Source organism: Aquarana catesbeiana, linkage group LG05 (assembly GCF_042186555.1).
Source record: "Aquarana catesbeiana isolate 2022-GZ linkage group LG05, ASM4218655v1, whole genome shotgun sequence".
Taxonomy (NCBI): Eukaryota; Metazoa; Chordata; class Amphibia; order Anura; family Ranidae; genus Aquarana; species Aquarana catesbeiana.
Genome location: NC_133328.1, coordinates 82,063,630 through 82,086,796, shown reverse-complemented (window position 1 = coordinate 82,086,796; position 23,167 = coordinate 82,063,630). Strand labels below are relative to the sequence as shown.

General features: G+C 44.5%; 1 protein-coding gene across 8 annotated transcripts in view; it reads right to left on the bottom strand.

The window, feature by feature from the left end:
• DIP2C (disco interacting protein 2 homolog C) overlaps nt 1-23,167 on the bottom strand; it is a 751,814-nt gene that overhangs the window by 318,959 nt on the left and 409,688 nt on the right. For all 8 annotated transcript variants that reach the window (XM_073629914.1, XM_073629915.1, XM_073629910.1 and 5 more), the window contains 3 exons: nt 20,610-20,741; nt 11,103-11,222; nt 4,291-4,488 (listed from right to left, as the gene is read on the bottom strand). In XM_073629914.1, the coding sequence (XP_073486015.1) occupies nt 4,291-4,488; nt 11,103-11,222; nt 20,610-20,741 (450 nt within the window). The remainder of the gene's footprint in view (nt 1-4,290; nt 4,489-11,102; nt 11,223-20,609; nt 20,742-23,167) is intronic.

Sequence of the window (23,167 nt, the reverse complement as noted above, 5' to 3'; positions counted from 1 at the left end):
TGGGCACTGCACAGCACATGAGAAGGTGGGCACTGCATGACACCACATGACATGGTGGGCACTGCACGACACAGCACATTACATTGTGAGCACAGCACATTAAATGGTGGACATCGCAAATGACATGGTGAGCCCTGCATAGTACATTCCATTGTGGGTACTGCGCGGCACATGCCATGGTGGACAATGTACAGCACATTACATGGTGAGTACAGAACATTAGATGGTAGGCACTGCATGGTGCAGCACATGACATGGTGGGCACAACACAGCACATGACATGGTGGGCACTGCACATGACATGGTGGGCACTGCATGGCACAGCACATTACATGGTGGGTACAGCGCATTACATGGTGGGCACTGCATGGCACAGCACATGACGTGGTGGGCACAGCGCATTACATGGTGGGCACTGAATGGCACAGCACATTACATGGTGGGCACAAAACATTACATGGTGGGCACTGCATGGCATAGCACATTTCATGGTGGGCAATGCAACTGCACATTACATGTTAGGAACCACACATGACATGGTGGGCACTGCTGAACAGCACAACACATTACACAGTGGGCACAACACACTACATGCTGGGCACAACACATGGCAGGGTGGGCACAGCACATGACATGGTGGGAACTGCACATGACATGGTGGGCACTGCATGGCACAGCGCATTACATGTTGGGCACTGCACATTACATGGTGGGATCACTGCATGGCACAGCACATGACATGGTGGACACTGAAAATTACATAGCGGGCATTGCAAGGCACAGCACATGACATGGTGGGCACTGCACATTACATGGCGGGCACTGAATGGCACATCACGACATGGTGGGCACTGCACATTACATGGTGGACACTGCAAGGCACAGCACATGATATGGTGGGCACTTCACATTACATGGTGGGCACTGCAAGGCACAGCACGACATAGGGGGCACTGCACATCACATGAAGGGCAATGCAATGCACAGCACATGACATGGTCGGCACTGCACATTACATGGGGGCACTGTAATGCACATGACATGACAATGTGGGCACAGCACATTACATGGGGGGCACTGCAATGCACAGCACATGACATAGTGGGCACAGCACATTACATGGGGGCACTGCAATGAACATGGCATGACATGGTGGGCACAGCACATTACATGGGGGCACTGCAATGCACAGCACAACATAGTGGGCACTGCAATGCACAGCACATGACATGGTGGGCACTGGGCACAAGAAAGCATATTACATGGGGGGAAGTTGGCAGTCTGTCCCCTAGCACAATAATTACACAACACCTCCCTAACAAATGTACTAACCTTATCATAACAGCATGTAAGATATCCTTCCTCCCAGGCTCCTGCTGGTTAGGAGAACATCAGCACCCCTCCCCCCAGACAGCTCCCAGACACAGAGGATCTGTATCAGTGTAACAGATGCTGTGATAGGAGTCAGGCATTGGTAGGCATGCTGTTTGCATATGTTAAGGGAAAAGTGGCATGCATAGTGCATACAATCCTCTCACCTCTCTACAGCCAAGGAAGTTCCCCTCACTCACGCCATGCTGGAGCTGTCCCTGGAGAAGATAGAGGGAGGAGGTGGGTGGAGCCATCATTCACACACTAGGCGTGGAGGAGGAAGAAGTTAAATCCTCCTCCGCTCACTCCACTCTGAAAGCTGGGACCTCCCTCTCCTCCTCCTTGGCTCTGACATGACATCACTGGTTGCTACACGCCAGGCGGGCAGGCGTTAGCAACCAGTGAGAGTCCAGGCCAGAAGCGTGGCTGTTCAACAACACCGGCGCTGCTGCTGATTCTAAACAGTGAGAGAGACACTTGGCAGTCAGTAATATTTCTCGGGGGGAGCAATTGCCCCGTTGCCCCCCCCCTGGATCCGCCCCTGCGACAACCATTGTAATTACCAATGTGTAGATATCTATTATTTATTTTTTTATTTATTTCAGGTACTTATATAGCGTCGTCAATTTACGCAGCGCTTTACATATAGGTTGTACATTCACATCAGTCCCTACCCTCAAGGAGCTTACAATCTAAGGTCCCTAACTCACATTCATACATACTAGGGACAATTTAGACAGGATCCAATTAACCTACCAGCATGTCTTTGGAGTGTGGGAGGAAACCGGAGTACCCGGAGGAAACCCACGCAGGCACAGGGAGAACATGCAAACTCCAGGCAGGTAGTGTCATGGTTGGGATTCGAACCAGTGACCCTTCTTACTGCTAGGCGAGAGTGCTACCCACTACACCACTGTGCCGCTGATTAGTAATTTTTATTATTTTGGGCTCACCCCTTCCTAATCAGTCCAAACAAAGATACAACACACTCTGATGGGCATATCAAATGCCCTATACCAGTGGTTGTCAACCTTTCAGACCTCATGGACCACTAAACTCACAATTTTGAATGTCACAGCCCACTAACATGAATTTTATATGCCTTAAACACACAACATTTCAGCTCTCTGCCCCCTCTCCCCCTCGATCACCACTGCTGCCTTATAAACGCAATGCTCTGGGCTCTCTGCCCCCTCTACCACCCCCCCACACACACACACACACACACACACTCTGCATCACACTGCTGCCTTACACAGACTCCTCATTGGATATCACCTCTTTATCCAACCATGCGCTGAAGCTCCGTGCTCCATCCTACAGTGTGTGCCATTGTAGGCACCTCCTTCACCTCCTGTTCTCTGCTCCTGGCGCCTCCCTCTGAGTTCACAGAAGTTGGAACTACAGAGGAGGCATCGGGTATCAATGCGCGCTGACAAAATTGACTGGAAACAAGACTGGGCAGTATACATCCGCTACAATGTTGATTTGCAGCAGTCTTCCTGAGGACCAACATTTTCTCGTGGACCATCAGTGCTCCACAGACCACTGGTTGGCGACTGCTGCCCTAGACTGCAGATTAGACTCCATACCAAAATCATTATCTCATGTCTCAAATTGTGGTCCTTAATAATGCATTATAAAGAGAAAGGAAGATGGGAAGGGCACAATAATGGATGCTAAAAGATACATTTAACATTGTACATTGCAGTTTGTAAGTTCTTAAAACCCAGCCTTGTAATGTGATTTGCTCATGACATAGATGTGATAAAAGCAGCAATTTGGACTCCTTACTAGTTCACTCCTGAACCCACACCAAGGGTGCACTCACACCAACAGTTTTAATTGCACCTGGGCACAGTACAACCACTTGGTCCAGCTTGTTTGTATAGTGTGAGCGCTCCAAATTATGCCCAGGAACAGTTAATTGTACCATGCCCAGGACCACTTGGAAGAGGTGGACCCAGGCATGGCTCACTTGTGGTCCAGTACAGTTCGCTTCAGTGTGAGTGTAAACTGTGCCTAAGCATAGAATACTCTATAGATCATTGGTCACAGAAGCAGATATCACTGTGGTCCAGTTGGCAGAGATGATGATGTAAGCATGCCCTGAAACACAAGATAGCCCAGTGTAAGTGCAGACCGGCAGTGGAGTGGGGGCAATCAAACTCGGGCCCAGTTTACTTCAACTGAGCCCAGTGTGAGTACACCCTAGTTCAAATGTGGGTAATTGTGTCAATGTTACAGTCTATGCCACCATTATTCATATGGCAAATCCCTATTTGCCTATTCACTTGTTAACCAAAAGTCCCCGAGTTGGGATTATCCAACATGAATGAGAAAGTAGATCCCTATACCTGGTCACCAAGCAGACTCCTTCACCCAACAGAAAACTGACAATACACTGCCTAATCCAGATCAGCTCATGATTCAGGCAAATTCTCTCACCACCACTGATTTCTGGTCATTGGGTAAGTTGGCACCTGTAGGTACAGTTTTTGTATCTTCTTACAACACAAGGTGGTGCTCCAGTGGTTTGAAGGATGTTAAAGCAATCTGATAATTTGTTTTAATTTGTTTTACCGGATACCAAAAAAAAAATCTTGTATATCCAACAAAGCAGCAGTTCTTCACAATGGAAAAGTTTAAACCCCCTGATTTCATAAGAGAAGTACAACTCCAGGGCAGGGGGATTAAAGGCAGGGGACAACGTGATGTCACTGCTGGAGTGCTTGAGATCCATAAGAAAACATAAGGATGTTTAACACATCGGAGTCTACCAAAAACCAAAATACAAACTTTGGGAGGACTGACCATTCAATTTCATAGCAGGCCATAGCACCATTAATTAAACAATTACTCTGCACCATTGGCCAAACTGTTTTTTATCCAAGTAGAAAAGCAGAAAAAATTTCTTACCATATGTTAAAATGTACAGTGGTTTTCCATTTGTGTCCATAGTGGTAAGGCAGGGCGCTTTAGGCGATATGGTTCCCCATCTCTGTAGCGCTGCTTCCAGTGAAGGAGGCCAGTTAGTGACTACACCTAGCTGCTCCCCTCTCATGGCTAACATCTGTGCTCCTTCTGGTTTTGGCTGGTTTGGATCCGGCTGTTGAACTTAGAAGACAAGGTGGAGGACACATTATTAGCATATTTTCCACATATCTATACCTAATGAGCAATGCAGCTTTCTCCAAGTGAAAATGTTCTAAGTGTTAGACTTTTGTCTCACAAGGAATTTGCTAATACACCACTCATCTTCTCCTATAAAGTCACTCCCTAGCTGCCTGAACCAGCAAGATGACACTCCATACTTTTATCTAACTAACAATTACACTACTGCAGTGTTCCAGCCAGCAAGAGAGTGACTTCCATTAGGGAGAGTGGCATTTTGGCGATTCTGCTTTTGCTGAGGTGACACCATCAGCAGCAGAATTATCAGTGTGACATGACCCTAAGGCCCCTTTCACATGGGTGGACCGACCTGGTCTGTCTGTCAGTTTTTCAGGAGGACCCGATCAGACCATCAATTGCCCTCTATGAAGCAGCAGATGTAAACAGCAAATCAAATCCTAGCCACTAAAAAAAGACGGATGGGCAATCCTTTACCCATCCATCTGGCGGATCGGATGACAAATCGGATATAAATGGACAGACGGTTCGTTTACATTTGACAGCCCATAGAGGAAAGCGGGCTGTGTCTGTGTCTGCTCTGCATAAGCAGAACGAACACAGACCTGTCATCTGCCTGCTCAGCAGGGATCAGCGGACAGATGCCCTGCTAAGTAGGCGGATCTGCTGGTGGAGTCCGGCTGTGTGAAAGAGCCCTTAAAGCGCAACAAACCGTTGTACAGCAACATGCTTACAAAGAAACAATACATTCAATAATGAACACAGTTGGGTTGGTTTACTAAAGGAAAATATACTGTGCACTGAAAGTGCACTTGCTCCAGAGCTTAGTAAAGGAGGTAAAGCTTTGCAAAAAATACTCATTCACATGCAAGGAAAATAAAAAAACTAGGGGTGCACCGAATGGAAATTTTGGTGCAGAGACTGAAAATGAAGGATGCACTAGGCCGTAAACCAAAACCCCTACTGAAAATGAGTTTTTAAAAAATATTAATATTTTTATATACAATTGTATTATATTCGACTTTTTAATTAATATAATCAATTTCAATTAATATGAATTTATTGTTAGCCATTATTGGCACCTTTAGTGCAAGAAAAGCTCAAGAAAAATGTGGTCTGCAGTCCCTAACCATCTCTTGTATCACGTCCCCAGTCTCTAGCCATCTCCTGTATCTTGTCCCCAATCTCTAACCATCTCTTGTATCATGTCCCCAGTCTCTAACCATCTCTTGTATCATGTCCCCAGTCTCTACCCATCTCTTGTATCATGTCCTGTCTCTAACCATTTCTTGTATTATGTCCTCAGTCTCTAACCATTTCTTGTATCATGTCCTCAGTCTTTAGCCATCTCTTGTATCATGTCCACAGTCTCTAACCATCTCTTGTATCATGTCTGCAATCTCTTATTTAAACTTAAACACACTGCTAATAGTATTAGCAAAATTTCCATTCGGCGCACCTCTAGCAGACATGATACAGGAAATGGTCAGAGACTGCAGACATGATGCAGGAGATGGTCAGAGACTGCAGACATGATGCAGGAGATGGTCAGAGACTACAGACATAGTACAGGAGATGGTCAGAGACTAAAGACATAGTACAGGTGATGGTCAGAGACTACAGATATAGTACAGGAGATGGTCAGAGACGGCAGACATGATACAAGAGATCAATGCAGCCTCACCAGTGTCCGTCAGATGCAGCATGCCTGTGCCTGTCAGATGCAGCCTGCCTGTGCCCATCATGCAGCCTCACCAGTGCCCATCATGCAGCCTCACCAGTGCCCATCATGCAGCCTCACCAGTGCCCATCATGCAGCCTCACCAGTGCCCTTCATGCAGCCTGCCAGTGCCCGGATCAGAGCGGCGATCTCCGTGTGTGTCATGGAGCTGTTTGAATTGCCAGGTTGCAGTAACAATGTCCCGCCTCCTGTGATCACGTCACACTGATTCAATGTCCCACCACTGGATCAGTGTGTGCCATCTGTCACAGGAGGCGAGACATTGTTACTGCTTCCCGGAAAATTCAGCTCTGTGACACACGGAGATCGCCGCTCTGTGGGAGGAAGGAGAGAAGGAGGGAGGACTGGGACACGCCAGGATGACACCAGGTGTGGTTCCCCGCCCCATTTTTGGCTCCAATATCAGCAATATTTTCCTTTCGGCAATGTGCTGAAAACACAATTTTCGGCAGTTTTTTTTTCGGCCGCCGAAATTTTGATGCATCCTTAAAAAAAATGCATTTTTTGCTTGCACATGATTGGATGATAGGAATCAGCAGAGATTCCCCTCATTTCAGAGCTTCCTCTCAGATCTAAAGCAATATTTGCCTTTAGTAAATCAACCTCCCTATACAATTAATAACAGAGTTTATGGTTTATAATGGCACCAAAAGAAGCAATTCATGCAGACAGTGGCCCACAGATAACCATTATATATATATATATATATATATATATATATATTGCATTACAAAGCTTCTAAAAAAAAACAGCTCCACATCCATACTATACACCTACGGATATTCACAGCAGAGGTTTCCCCACCGTCAGAATAAAATGATTACTGCCACTAGCTATAACCAGCGGCAGTAATTGCACAAAAAATACTCTAGAGACTGGTTGTACTGAAGTCGATCGATAGATTGACTTCAGTACAACCAGCCTAACCATAGATGAGTCGAAATTCAGCTGGTTCCTGCTGAACTTGCCAAATTCTGATCATACAGGGAAGCTCAGGGGCAACAGGTTTACTGATAGCCAGCTAGGAACTTGTCAATATTGATATGTGTCCCCCCTATTCATGCAAAGTGTGAATTTTAATGATAGGTCTGTTTAAATTACTGGCAAATGTGCAATGTTATTTCTAATTTATTTGTAATGCTGTATCAAAACAGAAAATAGATGTTGGATATTAGATTCTTATTCAAGCCTAGTAACGTATAAACTGTGGTAAGAGTCCTTATATTACTTCAGAGCTACTGTGGTGTTTATTCCTGCTATGTAATTAAGTTAAACTAGGGGTAGAGAAGATGATTATTATGATATTAATGTTCTGCCAGTTACAGATTATTATTTATTGGCTCCGGGCATCTCCAGCATTTCTGCTTGAATTAATATTGAAAAACCGATCGCATTTAGTTAGTGAATACATGGCGGCGTTCCAGTTTTAGGAAAGTCAGGTGCACAGTGTATATTCATTTCTACATACCAGGACTATGTGTAACACTACACACACCTGTGTTTCCTTTTACCCATGTCTAGTTAAATAATACGAATAAATAATATTTTCCGATTTCTCGGTCATACACATAACACTATCAATAATTGAGGATCTGATTTATTCAAACTGGACATAAGAAAATTGAGCACAAAATCGGAGATGTTGAATGTAATGACCACACACAAGCATGTGGCCAGAAAAATCAGCCGCAGGGGACAGGAAGATGAGAGCATTTTGCTTTGTGTGATAGAAAAAAACTTGCCAGGAATTTGTCTGCAATTAAGTTTTTTTGCCTACAGTTTGTTCCACAAAAATAATTTTCTTTTGTTTTTTTTGTTTTTTTTTGTAAAGTATTAGGTACACTATATTACCAAAAGTACTGGTACGCCTGCCAGGAACATGAACTTTAATGGCGTCTTAGTCCGGAGGGTTCTACTCCGAGTTGGCCCACCCTTTACAGCAATGACTGTTGCTTAAGGTACTGTCACAGCGAGGAGCACACTGCAGTAGTCCCATCTATGCAAGGAGATGTCTAGATAATTTTTCATCCAATCACATGTTATTATTAAATCGACACATTTTTATCTCATTGAACGTTTTTATTATTTGACTGTTTGTCCTTTCAAGACTGTCTCGATCAGCGCTTTCAATTGTGGTTGCTCCTGAATGTTTCCACCCTTTACAGTTTCAACTCTTCTGGGAGGGCTGGGAGACCTAGAAATGTATTTTACCTTAATACATTAAGTTTCTCTTTTTTTTTTTTGTGCAGATGCTCTGTTGAGGGTTTGTAAGGGAGGTATAATTTGAGGGAATATTTTTTTCTCATTTGTCTGAAAACAACTATTTTGAAAGCCGTTTACCATATCAGCGATACAAATAGGACAGTACATTCTAACATACGCTATATTACCAAAAGTCATGGGACGCCTGCCTTTAAACACACATGAACTTTAATGGCATCCCAGTCCTACTCGGTAGGTTTCAATATTGAGTTGGCCCACCCTTTGCAGCTATAACAGCTTCAACTCTTCTGGGAAGGCTGTCCACAAGGTTTAGGAGTGTGTCTATGGGAATGTTTGACCATTCTTCCAGAAGCCCATTTGTAAGGTCAGTCACTGATGTTGGACGAGAAGACCTGGCTCGCAGTCTCAACTCTAATTCATCCCAAAGGTGTTCTATAGGGGTGGAGGTCAGGACTCTGTGCAGGCCAGTCAAGTTCCTCCACCCAAAGCTCGCTCATCCATGTCTTTATGGACCTTGCTTTGCGCACTGGTCCAAATCATTTGGTGGAGGGGGGATTATTTTGTGGGGTTGTTTTTCAGGGGTTGGGCTTGGCCTCTTAGCTCCAGTGAAGGGAACTCTTAAGTCGTCAGCCTACCAAGACATTTTGGACAATTTCATGCTCCCAACTTTGTGGGAACAGTTTGGGGATGGCCCCTTCCTGTTCCAACATGACTGTGCACCAGTGCATAAAGACATGGATGAGCGAGTTTGGTGTGGAGGAACTTGACTGGCCTGCAGAGAGTCCTGTTCTCAACCCAATAGAACACCTTTGGGATGGATTAGAGCAGAGACTGCAAGCCAGGCCTTCTTGTCCACATCAGTGCCTGACCTCACAAATTCGCTTCTAGAAGAATGGTCAAACATTCCAATAGACACACTTCTAATCCTTGTGGACAGCCTCCCAGAAGAGTTGAAGCTGTTATAGCTGCAAAGGGTGGGCCAACTCAATATTGAACCCTACAGACTTATGCCCCGTACACACGGTCGGATTTTCCGACGGAAAATGTGTGATAGGACCTTGTTGTCGGAAATTCCGACCGTGTGTAGGCTCCATCACACATTTTCCATCGGATTTTCCGACACACAAAGTTTGAGAGCAGGTTATAAAATTTTCCGACAACAAAATCCGTTGTCGGAATTTCTGATCGTGTGTACACAAATCCGACGCACAAAGTGCCACGCATGCTCAGAATAAAGAGATGAAAGCTATTGGCTACTTCCCCGTTTATAGTCCCAACGTACGTGTTTTACGTCACCGCGTTCAGAACGATCGACAACTTTGTGTGACCGTGTGTATGCAAGACAAGTTTGAGCCAACATCCGTCAGAAAAAATCCTAGGATTTTGTTGTCGGAATGTCCGATCAATGTCCGACCGCGTGTACGGGGCATAAGACTGGGATGCCATTAAGTCCCAATACTTTTGGTGATATAGTGTATGTTAGAATGTATAGTCCTATTTGTATCACTGATATGGTAAACAAAAAAGTTGTTTGTTTTCAGGCAAATGGGAAAAAAAATGTTTGCCCAAATTATACCTCCCTTACAAACCCTTAACAGAGCATCTGCTCAAATAGAAAGAGAAACCTTATTTATTAAGGTAAAAAAAAAAAAAAAATCTCTAGGTCTCCTAAAGACACATTAAGGCTTCTCAAGAAATGCAAAAACCATGACTAGCGGGCTATTAGTGCAAACATTACATTTACATAAGCTCAATTAAATGTATTCCATTGAGCTTGCATCCCAACGGTTTCCATTACTGCAGGAAAGCAAAAAACTGGCATTGACAGGTTAGGTATGTGTGTCATTAACTAAGTAAGCTCACAAGAATGAAAAAAAATGTTTATACCGCAAAGAAGTGATTAGGATTGTGACCTTGCAGGATCTAAGACCAATCCTCACCAGGGCCACAATTGTATGGAGTTTAGAAGTTCTTCAAGAACCTCAGTATGAAGCTTACAGTATAATGGACCTCAGCCTGAATGGCCCTAAAACATCCAGGTGTATGTGTAACTAACTGTGAAGGGGACATTAGAATGCAAGCTTTTCTGGTAATGAGGTAAACAAATCTCTTTATAGGATTGTGTGGTATGCTGGCACCATAGAAATATGGGAAAAAAATACACAAAAGTAAGAAATGAAAAGCAATTATCTAAAACATCCTAAAGACATCATGTAAATGAAGACCCATAACTCTAAAAGAATATGGGATTTATGTGAGGCATAGGCTGTCGAGTGGGGGTTTTATCATACTGTTTACAGACATAGGTGCAACAACTAATCTCATATATTATACAGTCATTTAAAGTTCTGCCACTAGATGGTAGTGTTTAATGCTTGTGTAAAGTTCTCTCTTGTGAAACTACATGATTATGATGTCATTTCCTGTCTGTGTGTTCTGGTTGTTTCCAATAAAAACAAGTACTCAGCCTTGTGTCCAGCAACACCTTGACTGGTACGAGTCATATCTGCAGCAGCTTTTCAATAAAAGAACAACATTTAAAATAGTACATTTTTCCAATCAAAACAATTATGTTGGGTGTACAAACAGCATTAAGAATAACTTCCACTAGGAATAAAATCAGTTGATTGCTTACCTTCCAATAATTCCTCAAAATCATCTACAAAGAATTCTCGTAAAGGAGGCCTCTTAGGCCTTTTCAAGGTGTTGACAAGTTGTTGAATTTTTGCAGACACTCTACTGCTTACAGGAACTCCTGCAGGACCAAAAATAACAAATATCATAAGTTAACTCCATGGAGGACTAAAGCAAAGCTGCCAGATGACAAAAGACAACTGACGTTTTTATCTGACCATTACGGAGGTGCAGTTTAACGACTAATGCAAGCTCTTGTGGTGCAACAATACATACAATTATAGCGGGCCATAAAAACAAGATTTAACCGAGAAGTAAAAACAAAGCCTTTATTTGTCCCATTGGGGAGATTTCCTTTCAGTGTCTGTCCTGGAGATACAGTACTGTGCAAAAGTTTTAAGCAGGTGTAAAGAAATACTGTAACGTAAGAATGCTTTAAAAAATTGGAGTTACTTACTGGTAACGTCTTTTCCGAGTGTCTTTCAGGACAGCAACCTATGACAGACTTCGGCTCATCCCTTCTTAGGAGACACCGCCCAGCCTAGATTTAAAAGGCATGCTTCCCCACTGGCTCCTCAGTTCTTCAAGAGCAACTCCAGCCAGCTGGGGAGACACAAGAACGCATCATATTACACCTTGAATTGCTTTTTTGATGGTTCCTGAGTCAGGAACCCAAAAGGAAAAACCAACAAGGGTGGGTACACGGTGCTGTCCTGAAAGACTCCCGGAAAAAACGTTACCAGTAAGTAACTCTAATTTTCCCATATCGTCTTTCAGGACAGCAACCTATGAGAGGACAAGCAAGCACTTACCCTTAGGATGGGACTACGGCTTACAGGACTCTAACAGTCCCATCTGTCCAAAGAGCCTGATCCCTTTGCTGACAACAAGATCAGCCTCTAGTGTCAGGTAAAAGGTAGGCGAGTTGAATCACGTTGCCGCTGCACAGATCTGGCACGGAGTAGCATCAGCTTCTCTAAAATCTCCATACATATGAGCTTGTCGGATTGTTAGCTAATGTCATCTTGCCCAGGTACTGCTAGAGATTTTAACCCTTACTTTTAGGAAGGAAACCCCTTATTGACACATGAACCAAAGTTCAAAGGAAGATCCCACGAGGGCCTACAATGAGTAAAGTTTGGTCCTACTTGGAAAACTGCAGACCTAACACTGGTCCAGCTGCTGTAATGCCTCCAAATCTCAGGTAAGTGGAGCATAAAATATAATCTTAAGGGATCTCTCTTAGTAGCCAGACCACCCGGTTCCCAGAGCCTTCAGGACAGAAAAGCGTGGTCCTAAAAGCCAGTGTGATACAATGAGAAAGAGTGTGTTCTATGCCCAACAGTAAGACTGTTGGTGGGCGGGATGGCATAGCACCTGGGGAAAATGCCAGTTCTGAGCGACAGCATCTACCCAAGAGCGCCAACCCTTTACTGGTTTAGGCCCAAAGAGGAGGTTTTATGGGAGGAAACCAGAGTTCCTGGGGGAAACTAGAGATCCCAGGGTTAACCATCCTATAGACGGTTCCTATGGAAGTGCCTGCAACTGCAAGAAGAGGACTCCACTGAGTTTAGTCATAACTTCCGTCACAAGATGAGATCGGGTGCATTCAGAGTGCTGTGGCCATAGCCCAACCTTCCTACCTGGGTCACTCTTTAATTTCACAGGAAGGGCTCTGTCCCGTCTGTTATGCTATTCAAGAATCGCCTCCGGCCCAGGACAAAGAACAGGTCCCCTGTGGTAGGGATATCGCACAGTCTTGGACATGCTGTTCGTCACCCGCCACTTGGGGGGCTGCCCGTCCTCTTACTGACGGTGCATTAATGTGTGTCTGCAATTGTGTCAGACAATATTCTGAGATGCACGACACCCCTTTCAGAAGAGAGTTCATTCTCTTGAGCATGGAATCCAACAATACCCCACCGTCTCCCAGGACTAGGCCGGTAAGTCTGGATCTGTGGAAAAAACTGCGTCTGGAGGAAGCAGAGGGTACTGAACCAAAGCCTTCCGAGAAGCTGGACCCTAGACTTCCCTGGCTTCCATCGGACCTAATAAAAAGGAACGCCCTTTTCCAATGCTCTATCCCTGGTCGTGGAGCAGGAGTGTTTTTCTTGTAGTCCTGCAACCACCTCCTCCAGAGAAATTTTGTAATGAGGGGATCTACTGGATTCACCATCCAGGCCTTCTCCCACTTCTTAAGTGTTCTAGAAACCTGTGTATCTTACTAGGGTCTGTCACCTGAAGGCCTTTAACCCTCCGTGATGCCATACAGGGGGCCACCCATGATATCGGGCCCTGGTCACCAGAGATCCCCTGTTTAGTTTCCTATATCAGGTGCATACAGGTGATGTGGCCATCAAGCACCATCCGGCCGGCAACCCTGTAACATCAAAACACTAGTGAAACATGCAGGGTGCTAGCTTGGTTGGGATTCAAACTCATGACCTCAGTATTTAAGGCACAGTTTAGGTGCAACACCTTCAATGCAAGCTCTTTTTTTTCACTGTTTGTAAGTCGACCAGGAGAACCTGAAGACCCCTGCCTGAAAATTTTAGGTGAGCTGGTTTGCTGGTCCTTCACAGGCAAAGTTTTTACTGCAGTGCCTATAGTACAGACTCTGTGTGAGCTGACCCTTCTGGTCATGAGTGCATTCTACCCAGCCAATGGTGTCAGGTATATCAAATGCCAGCCTGAGCTTGGGGCATATAAGATACCCCACAAAAACACAGGGAGAACCCACAACTTGATGCAAGCACTAGAATGTTGGGGGATCTGAACTAACCACCCCAGTGTTGCCAAGCAGAAGTGTCAGCCACCCAGGCCTTCGCCTCTGGCTAGACATGGCAGAGTCACCAGGAGACCGCTCAGGGAACTGACTCTCAGCCCCATCAAATCAGTGACCCAGAGCTGAAATGTTAACCGCTGAGCCATTTCATACAGTGACATTTGTAAAGGTCAGAAGGAGCGGACATAAGGACAAGATCCTATGTCTCCAGGCAGACTCCCATGGCTGCACTGATTGTGAGCCACGACTTGCCTTTCAGCGGCCAGCCTTGTGTTTTCCCAGACAGTGCTATTTCAGCCATACCCACTCCATACACTTCGTGCAGGAGGGAGAAAAAGAGATTCCCCTTCACCCAGTCCCTACTGGTTACAAGGGGGAAAAACACTCAAAGGATGTGCATGGAAAGTACAAACACTTCAGGCTTACCTGTGAGGTGCTGGTGCTGGGGTCTGCTTCCGCTGCCTGTGCAGGTGTCGCAGAAGAGTCCATCCCACCCCTTTGGTGGTCTTCAGCCGCTGCTGGGTCTTCCCCTTTTGAAAACCAGACTAGCAGGGATGCCAAGCCGAAGTTCTCACCTCTAGGCCACAGAGCTGCCACATGTCCAGCAGAAGGTGCAGGTGCTGTGCAGTACCTAAGATACGAACAGCTTTGCCTCATTGGGATTTGAGCTCAGGTCCCAGCAGACCAATCAGAGCCCTTAGCCTCTGAGCTACCATCCACTCTCCCTGTTTGCGCCGTAAGGAGACTGTAACCAGCGTCTCCGGCGCCCGCTGATGAAGTCATAAGCCCTGGAAGTGACCCAGCTGGATGCTTCCTGTGGGCCAGATTGGAGCGCAATAGCTCCTCGCACGCTGCGATTTCCTTCTTTCCCCTAGACATACCAGCCATGCTGTTGGAAGGGAAAAGCACGCCGCCATGTTGCCTATGTAAACGCGCTAATGGGGCCCACTTGTATGCAACAAAAAATGGAAACCTTCAGTCCCCCCTTCCCCCTGGAGGGGGTGACCGGAAGAAAAGGGTACGGTACCCTACTACCCCTCCTCATTACCTCTTATTTAGTGGTCACCAGTGTATAGGATGTATCCCTTTCAGTTCTCCCACATAGAGGAGTTCAGCTCCCATGGTTGAGACAAAGGATCTTCCATTCTATTACTAGAGTAGGACCCACTAATTCGGGGTACTTTGTCGCAGTAAGTGGGCTTAGCACTATATGACCATTATAGTGTGACCAAACCCCCGTATTTTTTGAATATGTTCAGGTGTTTTTAACTAGCCTTGCAGGAAATGTCATTCTTGTATGTGTGCACTGTAAAATATTTTGTACTGTTTGTAGGTCTTATAGCACCACCATCTTGAATTTAAATGCATTGTAGGGTGTGCCCCCCAAATATGTACTTGTATATTGGAATAGACCCTGACCAGGTTTTTTGGGCTGGAGCACCCCTCCCCCTCCTCATTACCTCTTATTTAGTGGCCACCAGTGTATAGGATGTATCCCCTTCAGTTCTCCCACATAGAGGAGTTTAGCTCCCATGGTTGAGACAAAGGATCTTCCATTCTATTACTAGAGTAGGACCCACTAATTCGGGGTACTTTGTCGCAGTAAGTGGACTTAGCACTATATGACCATATAGTTTGACCAAACCCCCGTATTTTTTGAATATGTTCAGGTGTTTTTAACTAGCCTTGCAGGAAATGTCATTCTTGTATGTGTGCGCTGTAAAATATTTTGTAATGTTGCCTATGTAAACGCGCTAATGGACCCACTTGTATGCAACAAAAAATTGAAAACCTCCGGTTCCCCTTTCCCCCCGGAGGGGGTGGCCAGAAGAAAAGGGTATGGTACCCTACTACCGCTGGTAAGGTACAGTCTGGGGCTGTGGGATTTACCACCCACTCCCTGTTTCTGTGAGGCAGTCCAAACCCTGGGACCTTCCCCCCTCCATCAGCCAGATCCGTAGTGACACCCCCCAGGAGAGCACATAGAACCACCAGCCCCCGGGTCCCATGTGCCTCCTCCCCTCTGACCACCAAGAGGGAACCCCACCTGTGGAGCTACAGGTAATAGACAGGTAAGGGACGCAACCCCCTGGTCCTCCTTACCTTAAGATGGCTGATGTCGGCAACACCAGAAGCCGCCATGATGGCCCCTGCCTCTGACATGCTCCCGCCGTAAAAAGGATGGTCTTGCCTCCTGGCCCTCCCACCGCCCGTGCGACCTTTCCGGGTCCCCATCAGCCAAAGCCCGGCCTGCATTCAGCACCTGCGGCTGGAACCGGAAGCGGATCAAGGAGAGGTGCACACCCCCTGCCAAAATTGACATCACTGGCCTCCTGGCACTGCTGTGAGCTCCATAGTGGCTTGCACCAGAGTGCAGGGGGGGGGACAGCACCTCCTCCTAAGTCTCCACTGAGGACCTGAAGGCAGGCCCCCGAACCATCCCACAACACAACTTTTGGAGAGCTGGGGTGGCAACAGTGTGGCTGCCAAGTAACCCCTCTCCGAGGCATAGCACCACTAGTCCCCAGAGACCTCTGTCTCCTTCCTGGACATACAGGCTTCAGTCTCCCTGGCTGTCTTTAGTCACGGCTCCTCGCAGTGTCTCCTTGCCGGAGGAAACACCAAAACTGAGAAGCCGGTGGGGAAGCATGCCTTTTAAATCTAGGCTGAGCGGTGTTTCCTAAGAAAAGAGCAGCCAAGGTCTCTGTCCTGAAAGATGACATGGGAAAATATATATTTTATTTTTTTATTTTTATAATTTTACCAAATGCAAAGTGAGCGAAGAGAAGAAAAATCAAAATATAATCAATATTTGGTGTGACTACCCTTTGGTTTCAAACCAGCATCAATTCATACACTTGCACAAAGTCAGGGATTTTATAGGATTAGCATCATGTGTATGAATAAAGTGTAAGTCCATCCTAACACTAAAATCTCTGAATCTACAGACATCCACGATCTAACATTAACCTATCTAGCCCTGTAAAGAAGAAATCAGTATACATACCTTTTTTGAAGCCGATCCGATCTCCAGCGGCAGAAGCTCTGCAGAGGACACAGCCAACAACAGCTGTAAAATGAATGGGGAGTGACGTCACCAATAGCCTTACTATGGGGATTCCATTGTCGGATGTCTCCTCTGCACCCACCTCCACAGCAGCAAAGCCACAGCTGACAGCTCAGTGTGGGATCGGGTCGGATCGGCTTCAAAAAAGGTATGTATACCGATTTCTTCTTTACAGGGCTAGATAGGTTAGTAACGATCGTGGATGTCTGTAGATGCAGGGATTTTAGGGTTAGGGTGGACTTCTACTTTGACCAAGCAGGTGCTAATGATCATTTCATTACCTGAAACAGAAGTGTAGGAATCTTAAAACTGGGTGAGGAACAGCAAAACTCTGCTACTAAAGGTGAGGTTGTGGAAGATAGTTTCAGGTCACAGGTCATACACCATGGCAAGAGCACAGCACAAGACATAGGGATAAGATTTCAAAGCAGACTGGGCTTTCATGATCAGCTGTTCAAGCCCTTTGAAGAAGCACAAAGAAGCAGGCCAGGTTGAGGACCCATAGGCACAGTGGTCAGCCAAGGAAACTTAATGCAGCAGATTGAAGACACATCATGCTTACTTCTTTTTGACATTGAAAGTTGTCCATCAGAGCCATCAGTATAGAAATGGCAGAAACCAGTGGGACCCAGGTATACCCATCTACTGTCTGGAAAAATCTGGCCAAGTGGTCTTCACGGAAAAAAAAGTGCAGCCAAAAAGCCATACCTCCGACGTGGAAACAAGGCTAAGCAGCTCAGTTATGTAGGAAAACATAGGACCTGGGGTGCAGAAAAAAGGCAGCATGTGCTCTGGACTGACGAGTTAAAATTTGAAATATTTGGCTGTAACAGGAGACAGTTTGCCAAAGGGTTGGAAAGCAGTACAATATTGAGGAATCTGCAAGCAACAGTGAAGCATGGTGGAGGCTCCTTGCAAGTTTGGGGCTGCATTTCTGCAAATAAAGATTAATGGTGTCCTCGAAGCTGAGAAATACAGGGAGAAACTTATCCATCATGCCATACCATCAGAGAGACATGTGATTGGCCCTAAATTTACTCTGCTGCAGAAGAATGGCCCCAAATGTACAGCCAATGTCATTATGAACTATATTCAGCATAAAGAAGAACAAGGAGTCCAGGAAGTGATGAATTGGCCTCCACAGAGCCCTGACTGATCTCAACATCATCAAGTCTGCCTGGGATTACATGAAGAGACAGAAGAATTTGAGGCTGCCTACATCCACAGAAAATCTGTGAGTAATTCACCAATATATTTGGAACAACCTACCTGCTGAGTTCCTCCAAAAACTGTGGGCAAGTGTATCTAGAAGAATTGACGCTGTTTTGAAGGCAAAGGTTGGTCACGCCAATTATTTATTTGACTTTCTCTTCTGTTAATTTATTTTCCATTTTGGTAATTGATAAGGATAAACACTACTTTTTCTGAAAGCTTTCTCAATTTACAGCATTTTTTGTACACCTGCCTAGAACGTTTGCAGAGTAGTGTACACCAGGGAGTAAAAGAAAATGTATCCAAAATGAAGTGAAACTGATCTTAGAAGATTTCCTCTTACCTCCTGTTCTAGTGATAGCTGAAAAATGATGGCATTTCCATTACTTTCTCTCTGGGTGATAATGGTGAAAAAAGGACTGTCGTTGCTAATCATGCATCCTGAAATGCTAGTTGCCTTGATGTTATGCTGATGCATTGGCTTCAATGCTTACTAAGTCACTAACTTATAAGTACAGAGATAAGAAATTATGAGTCTCCTTTCCAATAAGACAAGCATGCTTAGACCCCTTATTAAAAAAGTATTCATGTAAGACAAAGCTAGGCACCAAGTATTTTTTTTAGAAGACCAACAATAACAGCCTTCAGGAAAAGGCCACTGTAAACTAATACAATACCTAACATGGTCCTTCTCCACTTTGAAGAGGGCATTCCTTTTTGCCTTAATATTTGGTACCTTCCTCCTGTATCATATATGTGCAAGTCTTACAAGGTATACTGTAGAATACAGATAGTGTATATGTAAATGACAGGAATTAAATCACTTAGCACTCAATCCTGGGTTCAATTCATGGTGTTTGCATAACCTTACTGTGTTTGAGTGTGTTTCCTCCATGTGCTTTGATTATATCCCACAATCTAATAACACACTCTCAGGACAATCACAGAGCATGTGTCTCTGTGCAGTAAGATTATCAGATTGGGAGATCCTTTGGGAACAGGGAATGATTTAATTGAAGGTTAACATTATATACATTAGAGTTAGTTATTTTAACTAATACTAGGGAAAAAAGCAATATGATTAACCATTGCATGCAATTTTTTTTAAATTCTATTTCCATTGTTTTATTGCATATAGAAAACTATAGAAATGTTCACAACAATGGTCCTTTAAAGCACATTACTACTGTTGTTTCCAAGGCATCAAACAACATAGGCCACCATAACTTCTGGCTCTGCAACTGCTGTTAAAATTAAGTAGGCACAATTCTGAACGTGTTTTAATGATTTATAAGTAGCGGTTTTATTCAGTGGAAAATCGAAAACCACAATGATAAATACAAAAAAAATAAACAGCTAAAGCTATACGAAATCTTGCAAAAAGTCAAGCTTGGCCCAACCTTTTCCTACCTTCTCAGTCTCTTTATGGTCAGCAATTTTACACATATCATCAAATTGACCAACAGATTTCCTCAGCAGGAAGGAGGGGTAAGGGTCATCTCAACTCTTTGCAGAAGTCCACATTTGCATATAATTTCAAAGATTACAATGCATCTCTGGATCTGCAGAATGTAATCCCTGTTTTATACATTATTTCATTACAGGCCCAGTTCATGACAGGTTCCATTTATTCTAAAGGTAGCAGGCTTGTTACATGCACTGATAAGTGGAATGCTTCAGTGATCTACCAGCAGAGGTTTAATGCACATGCAATTAGTAACCCACAATGCCAGAGGCGATACTCATTACTATGGGAGTAGAGAAATTGCAGGCCTGAGGAATACAGCAAGTATTAATTATTTTCCACTGCTCTCAAAATAATGAACTTCATCTCAAGTACAATGGACTGAAATTTGTTCACACAGATTTAGCTTGCCTTTCAAATCACCCGTGACTTTGGCTAAAGATCATAATTAGGACAAATAAGAACACAGCAGATTCTACATAGGAGGATGGCTCATATGCAAGTATGATCCAAATGCCCAATAATCAACATTCCGTTTGAGCAGTGCTTGGGTTTGGGCAGTTTCTCAACATATTGGGAGTGAATGCACCCGGGTCATGAACACAGGTGGGCAGTTTTCCCTCTGCCCAGTGTAAAGTAGCTTTAGGCCCCTTTCACACTGCCGTGACGTAAAAAGTCACGCAATTTTGCTACGATTTCAGGGAATGCCTGCGTAAACTTGAGGTCTATGGACCTCAACTTGCATCAAAGTCGGACCAAAGTAGTACAGGGACTACTTTGAAGGCAGTGCGACTTGAAGTCGCACAGATATGAATGGTACTCATTGGAAATCATGGGGAAGGACTTATCATGCGACTTTGCAGTCCCAAGTCACAGGACAAGTCACACAAGTGTGAAAGGGACCTCAGTTGAGTTCCACTTTAAAGAATACAGTAATGCATTTATAACATACCTACTAAAATAGTTCACAGGTACTCACCGTCGCCTGTTTCCATAAGCTCAGCATTGCCGTACTTAGAGGTGACCCGTGACGTAGATCCCTGTGGCCTTTCTACTTGTATGGAGTGCTCTGAGGTGTATGTGGTAACGTCTGGAGGGGCTGAATGGTTTTCTGTAAAATATGGCACAATTTAGATGGACACAGAAAGACACTTCCATGGACAAAACAAACTGGTCTTCAGGAACATTTTACTGACATCCATCCCCCAGCACTGAGCATAACAGCGGAATCCTGGATTTTTGGAGCTAATTTAACACACAGAGCATGACCATTAACATTCACAATTACTTGTACAGAAAGCCAGCCATGAAGGACATTAACAGCTAAGGCTTTGGCAAACAAACCAAAAAACTGGGAAGGGTGGAGCAAAGCGCAGGGATTGATCAAGACACATTATCAGGCATTTTACATATAGGTCAGGATACAAGCACTAGCTATGGGTTTGCAATATATGCAAAGGAGTCGCAAACAAGCCTTTTGTTTACAATATGAAACACAATTACATTGGACCTATACTTTAACAATTCTTGTAAATTTAGAGAGATGAAACAGGTTTTATTATTTGTCTAAATAAAAAGTCACACCCTTGAAGGGAAAGGCCGCTTCCCTGTGACCCCAGAGCGGGCACATCTTCTTAGACACGCTTTTCTTTACTAAACCCTCACAGTGAATTGCTAAATAGGCTAAGCCTATAACCTTAAAAAACGTAGGGGCTCTGCTCAAGCTCTTGTAAATCCATCCAGTGTTTCCTGTAGTGGGTGATGGCTGAGCAGGAGTCCATCTAACTCCCAACATACTATGGATATGCACAGAAAAAGGTCCCAAACACTGCACACCTAGCAAAGCCATTAGTAAACAGGTGAAAGCAGCCTCAGCCAGCTTCATCCAAAGCCACGACCCCAACAACCTTCATGATTAAGCCCTATGGGCGGGTTGAAATGCATTGGCTGGTTGCTTTGGATGAAGCTTGCTGAGACTGATTTCACCTGTTTACTAATGGCTTTGCTAGGTGTGCTGCGTTTGAGACTTTTCTCTATGCATATCCACAGGCTAAAGCCAACCATAGATGGTTTGAATCACGGTTGGTGCAACAGAGACTGGCCAACATTCGAACCATGTATAGCCCAGGAAAAATTTTGTTTAGTCAAGATGATCGATCATCACTAGCAGCAATAACTGTGTTCTCCCGAAGGGGATGGCTCCCCCCGCCGGGAGAACACAATGGCTCTGTGGAAGGCATTCCTCCATCAACACTGACTGTGTTGATGGGGGGAATCAAGCGATTTTTTTACTGCAACCTGTGGTTGCAGAAAAGAAAATAGCTCCATCTATGGCCAGCTTAGGACTATACTACAACCAGAAACAAAATTCAGAGATAAACTGTATACAGAGAGATTTAATGACAATATGCCAAGCAGCTAACCACTCAGCTCAGTGCTCAGGCATTAATTTGAAGAAAAATCATGCCAAATAATTATATGTGCGTTTAATGTGTATTATGCATGTTATTTACCTGTAAAAGTCTCCCTGGTGTAGACCCCTAGAAGGATTGAGACTGCTGCTGGGTGCCACCATCCACTTGCCTATAGGCAGCAAAAGCAAAACTGGCAGCTTTTCAGTTATAATTATTGGGCGTGCATTGTTTCCCATCATCAGAAGTAGTCCAATAAAATTATTTGCACAGTATTCAAAACCAGGTAGAACCAGGACAACAAGTAAATGTCATAGTTACATAGTAGGCAAGGTTGAAAAAAGTCCAACCTATGTGTGTGATTTTATGTCAGTATTACATTGTATATCCCTGTATATTGTGGTCATTCAGGTGCTTATCTAATATTTTTTTTTTATTTAATCGGTGCTCCCTGCTGAAACCACTGCCTGTGGAAGAGAATTCCACATCCTTACCGCTCTTACAGTAAAGAACCCTCTACGCAGTTTAAGGTTAAACCACTTTTCTTCTAATTTTAGTGAATGGCCGTGTGTCTTATTAAATTCCCTTTCGCAGAAAAGTTTTATCCCTATTGTGGGCTCACCAGTACGTTATTTAAACATTGAAATCATATCCCCTCCCAATTGTCTCTTCTCCAGAGAGAATAAGTTCAGTGCTCGTAACCTTTCCTCATAACTAATGTCCTCCAGTCCCTTTATTAGTTTTGTTGCCCTTCTCTGGACTCTCTCCAGTTCCAGCACATCCTTTCCTGAGGACTGGTGCCCAGAACTGGAAGGCATACTCCAGGTGCGGCCGAACCAGTCTTGTAGAGTGGCATAATTATCATTCTATCTCTGGAGTTAATCCTCTTTTTAACGCATGCCAATATTCTGGTTGCTTTGCTTGCATCAGTTTGTGAGCCTGTCGTCATTTACTAGGACCCCCAGGTCCTTTTCCATTCTAGATTCCCCCAGAGGTTCTCCCCCCCAGTGAGTAGATTGTACTCATATTTTTGCAACCCAAATACATTATTTTACATTAGTCTACATTAAATCTCATTTGACATGAAGTTGCCCACCCCATTCATTTGTGCAGATTTTCTTACAAA